General features: G+C 40.1%; 1 protein-coding gene across 4 annotated transcripts in view; it reads right to left on the bottom strand.

Annotated features, from left to right (window-relative positions):
* ELMOD2 (ELMO domain containing 2) overlaps positions 1-13,065 on the bottom strand; it is a 139,873-nt gene that overhangs the window by 81,038 nt on the left and 45,770 nt on the right. For 2 of the 4 annotated variants that reach the window (XM_033939720.1, XM_033939701.1), the window contains exon 2: positions 1,072-1,219. In XM_033939720.1, coding sequence (XP_033795611.1) covers positions 1,072-1,216 — 145 coding nt within the window. In that variant the 5' untranslated portion in view covers positions 1,217-1,219. Of the gene's footprint in view, positions 1-131; positions 219-1,071; positions 1,220-1,415; positions 1,574-13,065 lie in introns of those variants that run through there. The other 2 variants (XM_033939710.1, XM_033939728.1) reach the window with 2 other exon arrangements.

Raw genomic sequence — 13,065 nt, 5'->3', positions numbered from 1 at the left:
CTCATGTTGTGGGTTTGTAGGGATTATACTGTGCAGATATATAAGAAAACTGTTTTCTTTTGTTACTTTTGTATGCGTGCACTTTGATGTTTAATAAATATATTTCTACATAAATGTAATTTTCAACTTATCTTCATTTGTAGCTTCATTGCTACCAATAATTCCGACCTGGGAGACAGAGTCCAACATGTTTCGCTATTGCTTTTTCAAGGAACTCCCTAGAATAAAACATAACATTCAAATTACTTTATAGTTGTTAACCCATTTAATTTAACCTTATCCTAAAAACTTTCTTTACATAGCTATTTAGAAAGGTAACCCGAAGCAATAGCAAAACATGTTGGACTCTGTCTCCTAGGTCGGAATTATTGGTAGCAATGAAGCTACAAATGAAGATAAGTTGAAAATTACATTTATATACTTCTAAGTAACTCGGTTCTAAAAATTGTTAATAAGAGCTAACTCTAAAACATAAACTTACTGATTAAATAAGATAAGGCCGGTGACAATTTAACACCCGAAGTTCCCCACTAAAGGAAAATGGTTATGCGGTGGAAGTGGTGTAACTGAGGCCTTGAATAATATATGATTATATCACGTTAAGCTATATGAGTTTGAAACTAAGTCGGAGCATACTTCATATGAGCTGATTGATTGCCTTATGCTTTTGAGTATAAATGTTCATATAAAATTGACCATCTTAGGACGTACAGGGTATTTTAATCATTTACATGAATAATTATCACAAATATTAGTGTGTTCTTAATATAATTACCCCACAGCGCTTATATCCTATTACATTTATCTGGACTGAGAAGAGGTTTTTCTAGGAGGGTGGCTGGACTTATGCACATTCTTTTGAATGTAAGTGCATATGCATGAAGTTTTATGGAAGTCAAACAGAAGGTATGAAAATAACTCAAATTCCTTGTGGCAATTTTTTCTTTGGAAGCAGGTGTATACCTTGTTTTGAAAATTCTGAAGTGTACAAATGGAAATGTTTGAGCACAATTTTTACGCAGTTGCACAGTGATAAAAATGACCTCTAATGAGATAGTTCATTTTCCTTACCTACTCTGTGTGTCCTGGGAGCACCTGGGTTTAAACTGTCAAAAATTCTCTGTAATTCACATTTTCTGGTCACCTGTTTCAAAATCCATTTAATCCAAAACCTAAAGAAGTTGTTGTATAAGTATTGCCACAGGTGGAGAAGCATCTTCTGCATAAGAAAATAAAATTGAAATATTCTTTTAGCAAACATACCAGCCATGTAATGTAGCACTTGAATATTAATTTAATGAATTAATAAATAATAGTGGTAATCAAATTAGCATTTCTATAGCACCAACAGATGCACGCAGAGATGTACAGTACATTAAATGAACAAGAGATGGTCCCTGCTCAAAAGAACTTACAATCTAATCATGAAAGACACACTGGACAAAAATGGTGACTCAACCCTCTCGTGCCTTTCCCCTTTGGAGTTGAATGCCATACAATTGCACAAGTTATAGAATAGGGTGACTGCTTAATGCGCTTCTTTGTGCGATACTGCAGTGCGTTCTGAAAAATTCTGCAACAAATAGGTACAAAGTTTTAAAATGCCATAGTCCAAACAAAACTCTTTTTTTGCTCATTTTTATTTCTGTTTGCTAATGTTTCGCTGAAACTCAATATAATTATTATTTTTACTCCTACTTACTATCTTGCTACTATGGATAACATTTCCTTACCTATTCCAGTCATTTGGGGACATAGACCAATTAAATCTGACACTAGTCAAGTTTTTTCATTAAATTAATATTAAATTATCCTCTAATCAGACAGCTTCTTCTACACGATTCTCATTATCCTCAGATCATACAATTAGACATTTTAATATAGGTTTGATTAACATCCGTTCTATTAAAACTAAATATCATTTAATTAAAAACCTTCTTACTCAACGATCTCTTGATATATTATGCCTAACTGAAACATGGCTCTCTTAAGGCGAAGAAGCCTATCTTTCCTATGCCTGTCCCCAGGGATTCTCATTCTTTTACAACCACTGCCGCAACAAACGAGGAGGGGGATTGGCGACAATTTTTCGAGAGCCTTTATTGTTACATGTCGATAATTCTCCAGTTAACTCCTCTATTGAATTCTTAGTTTTCTTTATTAACTAAACCAAAAACTGATGAACTTTTAATATATTTACCACCTCCAATAAGCTCCGATAATGTCACTCAACTTCAATCTTTACTTTTTGATTTTGGTAGCTCCACTTTAAATCCATTAATTCTGGGTGATTTCAATATTCATTTCGATGACCCCAACAATAACTATACTAAAACTATTCTTTCCTATATAAAACAATTATATCTATATCCACTACTAACACTGCCAACTCATCAAGCAGGCCATACAATCGATATGGCCCTAATAACAACATCTGCAAGAAACAATTTTTCAATAAATAGTTGCCTACCAGTTCCATGGTCAGACCATTTATAATCTCATTAACATATACTATTTCACATAACTTACCTTACATTAAGCAACAAACAATTAATTTTAGAAATTTCAACGACTTGGGGCGTGGCTTAACGCGAACACAGGATGGAGGTGTGATTGAAACGCTCCTATTCAAATAGGCAATGATTAAAAATAATTTTATCCTCTTACTGATGAATTCGGGTAAAAAACAAGTCTAAATGAAAATTGAAATTGTGGCAATTGATATTGACTTTCTCAGCCGAAATCAGGACAGAACTTGAGAGGAGAGAGCCGAAATAAGATTGCCGGTTTTTTCTCTCTCAGTGTTAGATCGGCACAGCATCGGGGCTAATAACTGACAGAGAAAAAAATCTGTCAACGGAAAAATCTACTGAATATTGAGAGTGACTGGCAGCGAAAGGAGTTAGAGAGGGAAGAGAACTGGCAGATTAAATTTTACCCTCTTTCGAAACTGTGAAAAGACTCGTGAGAGTGAAATCAAAGATAAAGATTGCCGGTTTTTTCAACGCTGAAACGGCAAGGCATCGAGGGTGAGTGACTGACAGAGCTGAAAAAATTAATGTGAAAGAGATTTGTGCTGCCGTAATTGAACGAAACCTAAAGAAAAAAAAACAACTGATAGATTGCATGTTGTCCTCCTACACCGAGGCTGAGAACGGGCTTGTGAGAAAAAAAACAGAGAAAAAGATTATTGACTTTTTTTTCTTCAGCGCTGGAACGGCGAGGCACTAGAAAAAGATAGCTGACATTGAAAAGAAGAGGGGCTAAGGAAAGATAAATTGCTGATTCTACCGGCTTGACTTTGTGCTGATGTGGAGAGACTGTGAGGGAAGGCTGATAAATAATTGAATTGGCAAACGGAAGAAAAAGGAAGTTTCAATGCAGTTTTAAAATTAACACTGTTAAAGCTGTAATTATGATGAGAGTTGTTTAAAGGGAAAAATATTAACCAATGATAAAAAAAGTAAAAGAGAGATCGACTCCTAATGTGTGGATGTTGTCAGTAGAATTCTTAAGTGTGGCGGTTTGAGGCAGCCATTTCCAGTTTAATGAAGAAACGGAGCTCTGAGTGATTAACTGAGCTTTTGCCTGAAGCCAGTCTTCTTGTTTGTTTTCCCTCAACGTTAGATAGACATTGAGGTAGATAACAGACAAAAAACTGCTGACACTGAAAAAAGGCTGAGGAGAAGATAATTCTTATTGGCTTTTCTCTGGACTGATACAGAGAGGCAGTGAAGACAGGCTGATAAAAGAAAAAAAAAAAAAAAAAAAAAAGGAAAAATTGAATTGGCCAAAGGAGGAAAAAGGAAAGTTTCAATGCTGTTCTAAAACTAGTGCTGTAAAAGCTATAACTGTGTAAAAACTGAAACAAGACAGATTACTGTGAATTGTGACCAAAAGAGACTATACAGTCTCTTAAAAATATAAAGAAAGAAAAAACAAAGAAAAAGAAAACAACAACATGGCAAGTACCAGACAAAGCAAAAATGAGGCTGGCACGTCAGCGAAAAGACAAAAACAAGATCAAATAACACCAAGCAAGATCCCACTTCCTGCTGAAGAACCCGACATATTGAGTAAAGCAGAAGTTATGGAAGAACTAAGACAAATTAAGCAAATGCTTAAAGAAACAGTAACAAATATGTCTGAAATGAAAGAAGAAATATTAAACATTCACAGACAAATGGAAAGTAATAACAAAAGAACAACTGAACTAGAATCAAAAATGGAGGTCATAGAAAGCGAAACAAACAGATGCAAAAATGATAGTCTGGAATTAAACAAATTGAAAGATCAACTGGAAGACTATGAGAATAGAGGAAGAAGGAAAAACATTAAACTTTTTGGAATACAAGAAAACTTAGAGGGAAAAAATACTATTCTTTTTCTAGAAAATCTAATTCCAAAAATAATACAACTGGACTTGAAACAACCTCTAGAAATAGAAAGGGCGCATAGGATCCCAATTAAAAATACAGAAAATAAAGGCAGGCCAAGACCAATAATTTTCAAAATGCTTAGATACCAACAAGCATTGGAAATATTAAATGCTGCAAAGAAAGACAAAAATCTAAATTATAAAGGATCTAGAATATGGTTCCTAACGGACTTTGCCAAAAACACAGCAAATAAAAGAAAGAGACTATTAGACATGAGACCTCAACTAAAAGAAAAAGGTTTTAAATATGGTCTATATTATCCGGCGAAAATGAGAGTGTCATCTGGAGATAAGTCCTTATATTTCGAGGATCCAGAAAAACTGAAAGCTTTTCTTTCTAAACCAGAACCTATGATATTTTAATATAAAATTTTAAGATGGGTTTTGATGACTTTATGAAATAATTATAAAAGTATGAAATATTGAAATATCTGAAGAAAAAAAAAAAATGATACAAAGAAAATACAATAAAAATTTATAAGAAAGAAAGAGCAAGACATAGGAAAAACATTAATAACATACTAAATATATGTTTAAGATGAAATTTTAAGATGTAAATAATAATACCAAAGAAATATAAAATAAAAACTGTTAAATGGATAAAGATACATTAATGAAATGATATGAAAAAATGACTAAAGATATTAATGGTTAATATAAATAGATAGAAGGGGAATTTGATTGAATATTAAATGCCTAGAGGGGAGGAGAATGTTTGGATTACAGTTCCAATGTGTATCCTTAAGCAGCCATTGTATTGGGTGGGAAAGGGAGGGAAAAAGAGAATATTTACTAGAATGATTAAGGAAAAAATAAACAAGGGATTAGATATTTTAGGGGTAAATATGTGTGTCGTGAAAAACATTTTTTGGATTCTAAAAATAAAAGAAAAGGAGAGAAAGATTATAATGAGAAATATTAAAATGTATAATGTCTTTTAAAATATATTCTATTAATGTCAATGGCCTGAATCACGTAATCAAAAGGAAAAAAGTATTAACATTTCTAAAAAAGCAAAATGCGGATATTTACTGTCTACAGGAGACCCATCTTAGTATAAAGGAATCACAAAAACTATCGGGAGGGTGGGTAAAAGAATGTTTTTTTGCTCCAGCAGAGGGTAAAAAAGCAGGGGTAGCAATTCTTATAAATAAAAAATGTATGGCCAAGATTAAGGTAAAAAATTCAGATCCACATGGAAGATGGATACATATTGATATAGGTATGGGAAATGATACCCTGACGTTGTTCAATATATATGCCCCTAATTCGAATCAATCAGAATTTTTTTAAAAATTACAGAATATGTTGTTACCACTGGCTGCTTCTAATTTAGTGGTGGCTGGAGATTTTAATGCTGTAATGGATCCATTATTGGATAAAAAACCAGGTAAAAGTATAAAATCTTTAGGTTTAGATAATTTGGTTCAATCATGTGATTTGAAAGATATTTGGCGTATTCTTCATTTTAATGATCAGGAATTTTCATTTTGTTCACAGGTTCATAAATCATTTTCAAGAATAGATTATATTTTTGTTTCAACAAATAAAGTGCAACAGGTGATTAAAGCTTCCATAGATCCTATTATTATTTCGGATCATGCGGGAGTATGGATAGAATTACAATTAGATCAATTAGAGAATGGTAGACCTCTTTGGAGATTTGATAATGCATTGCTCGTGGATGACAAATTTTTGGAAAATTTTAAAACACAAATTAACGATTTCTTTCAAATAAATTTAGTGGAGGATACATCTATAGAGAACGTATGGGATGCATTTAAAGCAACTATGAGGGGTAATATTATATCATATTCAGCTTTTATTAGGAAACAGATTAAAATACAATATATAGAATTAGAAAAAGAAATAAAAATATTAGAAGCTAAATTGGTAAGTAAATGGGAATATGAAGTTTTGCAAGCTCTTTTAAAAGCAAAAGGTAAATATAATGAATTAACTTCAAAAATGATAAGAAGAGATTTGTTTTCCAAACAAACAGTGTATTATGGAAATTCTAATAAGGCGGGGAGATTATTGGCAAATTATCTTAAAGCAAAAAAAAGAAGAACTAATATTAATGGAATAAAAGACGATAATGGGATAATAACAAATCAAACAAATATAATATTAAAACAATTTTTAAAATTTTATAAGGACCTGTATTCTTCCGAGCCTTATTTGGAGAGACAAAAAGATGGAAAAAATTTTTTAGATTTAATTAATGGACCTAAGGTTCCTGATCATATAAAACGGAGTTTAGATGAACCTATATCATTAAAAGAATTAGAAACAGCATTGAGATCTCTTAGAGTTGGATCCGCTCCAGGTGGTGATGGTTATACAGTAGAATTTTATAAAACATTTCAAAATATCCTTTCCCCACATTTACTAAATTTATATCAGACACAACTTATAAAAGGTAATATTAAAGGTACTATGGCTGAATCAATAATAATTGTTTTGCCTAAGCCAAATAAAGATCCTACTTTGGTTTCAAACTACAGGCCTATATCTTTGATAAATGTTGATAATAAACTTTTGGCGAAAATTTTGGCTTTGAGATTAGCCAAAGCTCTCCCACATATTATAGACATGCATCAAACGGGTTTCGTTGCTAAAAGACATTCTTCTAATAACTCTAGACTATTATTTCACATGCTAAACTTATCAAAAAAAATGGATGAACCGGCTTTTACAGTTTCATTAGATGCTGAAAAAGCATTTGATAGGGTAGAATGGAATTTTATGTATCAGGCTTTAGAATGGTTTGGTATAGGTTCCGGATTTATACAAATGGTAAAAACATTGTATAGCTTCCCGATTGCAAGACTAAATATTAATAATAAGATATCTGATGGTTTTCAATTGCAGAGGGGAGTTAGACAAGGCTGTCCTTTATCTCCTTTGTTATTTGATGTTGTATTAGAACCCTTATTGTTAGCAATACAGCAAACGAGGGAGATACAAGGTATTCCATATTCAGATATGGAATATAAAATTTCGGCTTATGCTGATGATATTTTGCTTTATTTGAAAAATCCAGAATCTACCTTATCTTCTTTATTGAAATTAATTGATAAGTTTGGTAAATTCTCAGGTTATAAAATTAATTGGAATAAATCTGAAATTATACCCTTGAATGTTCATTGTGTAAAAGGATTATTTGATACTTTTCCATTCATATGGAAAGAAGAAGGATTTAAATATCTTGGCATTCAAGTTAAAAATACAATTGAAGATACTGTAAAAGAGAATGAAAAATATGTATTAAAAAAAGTTACGGAGTTATGTGAACAATGGAACCCATTACATATTTCTTGGTGGGGAAGAGTTCAAACTATTAAAATGATGATATTACCTGTAGTTTGCTACCAAATGAGTATGATATCTATATATTTTCAGGGGTCCTTTTATAAAAAGCTTAATAGCATTTTAACAAAATTTCTTTGGCTTGGTAAAACACCTAGAATAGCTTTAGTAACTTTGCAAAAATCAATTAAGGAGGGAGGGGTAAATTTTCCAAATTTCTATAGGTACCATCAAGCCTATATTCTACGTCAGGGTATGTATTGGATCCTCCCAGAACTTATGGATAATGCACCGGATTGGTTATATTTGGAATGGCGCCTTATGTTTCCCCTAAATTTAGTTCATCTGCCAAGTATTAACATACCTAGAAGATACAGAGAAAATAAAATATTAATGGATACTTGGAAAACGCTGAGATTTATTGATAAATTAACACCTATCCCAATAAACAAATCAACTAATCAATCTATATGGATAAACTCCAAGATCAAAATTGGCGGAACTCAAATCCTTTGGAAGAACTGGATTATTGCAGGCATTAGATCTCTAGACGATGTTATTTCAGAAGGTAAACTGCTGGATTTTTCACAATTGCAACATAGATTTGGTCTTAATAAAACACAAAGTTTTAAATGGTTGCAATTGAAGCAGGCCATTCAGGTTGGGTTCCCTGAATGGAAAACATTAAATAATCAATATAGTTTAAAGTTCTTATGTTTTCAAGCAGACTTCCTAGGACATCAAGCCGCATTGTGGTATAAATTAATATCTGGATATTTGAATAAAAAACCAAAAAATGGTCTAAGAGACATTTGGAGCATTGAGATTGGACATCAGATTAATGCATCTCAATGGCCACTAATTTGGTCTTGGAGAATGGGATGTACAGTGTCAGCATCTATGAGACAAACTTGGTTCTTTTTATTACATAGAGCTTTTTGGACCCCTACACGTTTGCAAAAATTAGACAGTTCTAAGTCCAATAAATGCTGGCACTGTAATCTAGAACCAGGGACATTAGATCATTTATTGTATCATTGTCCCTATATTAAAACTTTTTGGAATTCAATTTGGCCACAAATTAATAAATTGATGGAAAATCATATTGCAATATCATATGACACAATATTATTTGGAATGATGATGAGGAAAAAAAGTCAAATTTCACCAGAAAATAACAAGCTTTTATTAATTATGACAGGGGTTGCCATTCAGCATATAACTAATAACTGGAAGAATTACAACAAAGCACAGTTACTTACCGTAACAGGTGTTATCCAGGGACAGCAGGCAGATATTCTCACATGTGGGTGACGTCATCCACGGAGCCCCAGCGCGGACAGCTTTTCAAGCAAACTTGATTGAAGTTTCAAGTTTGCACACTGCACCACGCATGTGTGTGCCTTCCTGATCCACTAGAGGGCGCATACCCTCCTCATGGTCCTCAGTTCAGATAGCTAGCAAAGAAGCCAACCTCGGGGAGGCGGGCGGGTTGTGAGAATATCTGCCTGCTGTCCCTGGATAACACCTGTTACGGTAAGTAACTGTGCTTTATCCCAGGACAAGCAGGCAGCATATTCTCACATGTGGGTGACCTCCAAGCTAACCAAAAAGGGACGGAGGGAAGTTGGCAATACAAGAAAACAGATTACGCAAAACCGACTGGCCAAACCGGCCGTCGCTCCTGGACAGAGTATCCAGGCAGTAGTGGGAGGTGAAAGTATGAACCGAAGACCAAGTGGCAGCCTTGCAAATCTCCTCGATATGCGTCGACCTGAGGAAAGCTACAGAAGCCGCCATCGCTCGGCCTTTATGTCCCGTGACTCGGCAATGCAGCGCGAGACCAGCCTGAGCGTAGCAAAAGGAAAAACAAGCAGCCAACCAGTTGGACAAGGTGCGCTTGGAAACTGGGCGTCCCAACCAATTAGGGTCGAAGGACAAAAAGAATTGAGGAACCGTCCAAGGAGACTGAGTGCGTTGAAGACAAAAAGCCAACGCCCTCTGACAGTCAATTGTGTGAAGCGCCACCTCGCTAGGAGGCGAGTGGGGCTTCGGAAAAAAGACCGGAAGAACAATGGAAAGATCGAAAGGAAAGTCCGAAACCACCCTGGACAAGAACTGGGGTTGAGTACGCAGGACCACCGTGTCATGATGAAATACAGGAAAAGACGGGTCCGCAACCAGAGCTTGCAGCTCACTGACTCTGCGAGCAGACGTGAGAGCAAACAGGAAACCCACCTGCCAGGTGAAGTAATTCAAAAGAGCTTCATCAATGGAATCAAATGGAGGTATCACCAATTGAGCCAGGAACACACAAAGATCCCAAACCACCGGAGGGATGTACAATGAAGAAATCCCTCATAAAACGGGAAACCATCTGGTGGACGGAGAGCAGCGTCCCATTTAGCGGCCGAAGAAAGGCAGCAAAAGCACAGAGGTGGACTCGAATAGATGTAGATTTGAGACCAGACCGAGACAAGTACAACAGAAAATCCAGCACTGAAGGCAAGGAGGCAGAGAGCGAATCCATGCGGTGCTCAGCACACCACTCAGCAAATCAGGACCATATCTGGGAAAAGCATTGCCGAGTGGAGATCTTTCGAGAGGCCTCGAGAACACCCCCACCGACTGAGAGAAACAGAAGGAGGGAGGCACGTTGCGAGGAACCAAGCTGATAAGTGTAGAGACTGCAGATTGGAATGCAACAGAAACCGCAACACTGAGACAGCAGAGACGGGAACATAGGTAGAAGCTGAGTCTCCCTGACACGCTGGAGGAGCAGGGAGAACCATGGCCGCCAGGGCCACAGAGGAGCCATCAAGATCCTGGTGGCGCAGACCGACAGGAGGTGTATCAAAGACCCGAGAATCAGAGTAAAGGGAGGGAACGCATAGAGGAACCTGCCCATTCCATCGAGAAGGAAAGCATCCACCTCGATGCGAACCCAGGAGAACATCCTCGAGCAATATCGAGGCAACCAGTGAGTGAGGGGCGAAGCGAACAGAACTACCTGTTGGGTTCCCCACCGAACAACCACATGCCGCAGAGTCCGAGAATGGAGCAACCATTCATGCGGTCGAAAAGGGCGACTCAACGTGTCCAACAGACAATGCTGCACGCCCTGGAAAAACACCGCCCGAAGAAAGAAGCAGTGGTGTAACGTCCCCTGCCAATGACGAAGGGCTTCCCTGCAAAGTAACAGGGAACCTGTACACCCTGGCTTGGTCACAGAATAACGCCACCGAGATGTCGGGACGCACCAGGACCCCGCAATCTTGCAACCCATAACGAAAATCCACCACGGCATTGTAAATGGCCCGGAGCTCCATCAGATTGATGCGGCTGCGACAGTCTGCACCCGACCAAGGACCCTGAGTCCGAAGGCCGTCGAGGTGCACCCCTAAGCCCATGCCGAGGAGTCCATCGGCAGAACCTTCTGATGCGGGGATACGAAGTGGTGGCCCACCAACGAAACGAGCGTGTCCAGGAGGGAGGCACCACAATGTGCTGGGAAGCGGGATCCCGATCCTGCCATCACTGAGATGCTCGGGTCCAGCGGGGAACACGAAGATGAAACCAGACGAACAGCGGGACATCACCGTGGAGACCCCTGATCCAAAAAGGATCAGCAACAGCTCAGCCGAGGCCGAAGACCGCTGAGACACCAGCTGACTCAAGCGCCGACAGGCAGCCTGCCGAGGCAGAGGCAGAAAAGACCGGAGGCGGACCGAGGACAGAGGGGCCACCTTCCGGCATAAACAAACAAGGGCCTCCCCCTGAGGCCGAGACAAGAAGGAGCGCAGACAAACTGGGTCCAGGTCCGCCCCGACGGACTCCCGAGACCGGGGTGGGCAGAGTCTGACCCACTCCCGTACTAGAAACTAGTGCAGGTCACGAAGGGCCAGGACTAGACGCAGAAGGGAGGATGGGAATGCCCAACCGACAGAAGAGAGGCAATACTCCCGGTGCGTAGACACAGAGACACCCCTCCCGAAGGGAGGGGAGGAATCCCCAGAAGGGGAGCAACCCAGAGGCTATGCGAGAATAGTCAAAAGGACGGCCAGGAGTCGCCGAAGCCGGCGGCTGAACCCTAACCCGGCGCTGCTGCAGCTATTGCGGCTGCTGCGAAGGAGGCCGAGATAACACAAGAAAGGTATCCAGAGGGCCCCTCCGGAGAAGGAGACCAACCCACCAAGGCAGACGGGATTTAGCTGGAGGCGTCCCGAGGGGCGAAGGACCGGTCGCGGTCTGAGAGGCGGTTAGTGGCCACCGCAAGAGAGGCCTGAAGAAGCGCAGAACTCACGCAAGTAAAAGCGGCGAGACGACCCTGGAGGTTCGGATCCTCAGCCACACTCTGCGCCAAGCGAGATGACGCATGGCGGGAGCAATAGAGCCGGAGCAGGGAGAGAGTCTCCTCCAGGAAACCAAACTCCGCACAACAAGATTCCGTCACGGCTGCCCGGAATGAACCGAAGAGAAAGCGGGGAAGCCTCTCAAACCGGAGCTGGAGACGCCGAGGCGCAAACCCGCAGTCGACGCCGAGGCCCAATACCTCAGCCGCTGCCGAGGTAAAACGGCCCAAGTGACGTCAAGGCACAAAGCTTCCGTCGACGGCACGAAGCCTCAGCAACGACAAGGCACCGAGCTCCAGCCGACGATGAGGCCCTCAGCCTCAGTCGACGTCGAGGCACAAGCCTCAGGCGACGTCAAAGCACCAGCGTCAAATGACGCGGAGCACACGGCCGCAGCCGACGTTGAAGGTACAAAGACACACAGCCTCAGTCGACATCGAGACCCCAAGCCCCAGTCGACAGTGAGTCAGAAATCAAAGCACAAAGCCTTAGACGACGTCGAGGCACCCAGCCGCATACTACGTCGAGGCACAAGGCCTCAGGCGGTGGTGAGGCACCAAGCCGCAGTCGACGTCGAGGCACAAAGCCTCAGTCGAGGCACCAGGCCCCAGTCGACGTCGAGGCACCAAGCCCCCAGTCGACGTCGAGGCACGAAACCTTCGTCGACGTCGAGGCACGAAACCTTCGTCGACGTCGAGGCACGAAACCTCCGTCGACGTACGAAGCCTCCGTCGAGGCACGAAGCCTCCGTCGAGGCACGAAGCCTCCGTCGAAGCACGAAGCTTCCGTCGAGGCACGAAACCTTCGTCGACGTCGAGGTACGAAGCCTCCGTCGAGGCACGAAGCCTCCGTCGGGGCACGAAGCCTCCGTCGGGGCACCAAGCCTCCCTCGGGGCACCAAGCCTCCGTCGGGGCACCAAGCCTCCGTCGGGGCACCAAGCCTCCGTCGGGGCACCAAGCCTC

Source organism: Geotrypetes seraphini, chromosome 1, assembly GCF_902459505.1.
Source record: "Geotrypetes seraphini chromosome 1, aGeoSer1.1, whole genome shotgun sequence".
Classification (NCBI taxonomy): domain Eukaryota; kingdom Metazoa; phylum Chordata; class Amphibia; order Gymnophiona; family Dermophiidae; genus Geotrypetes; species Geotrypetes seraphini.
This window is presented reverse-complemented; position numbering and strand designations above follow the sequence as displayed.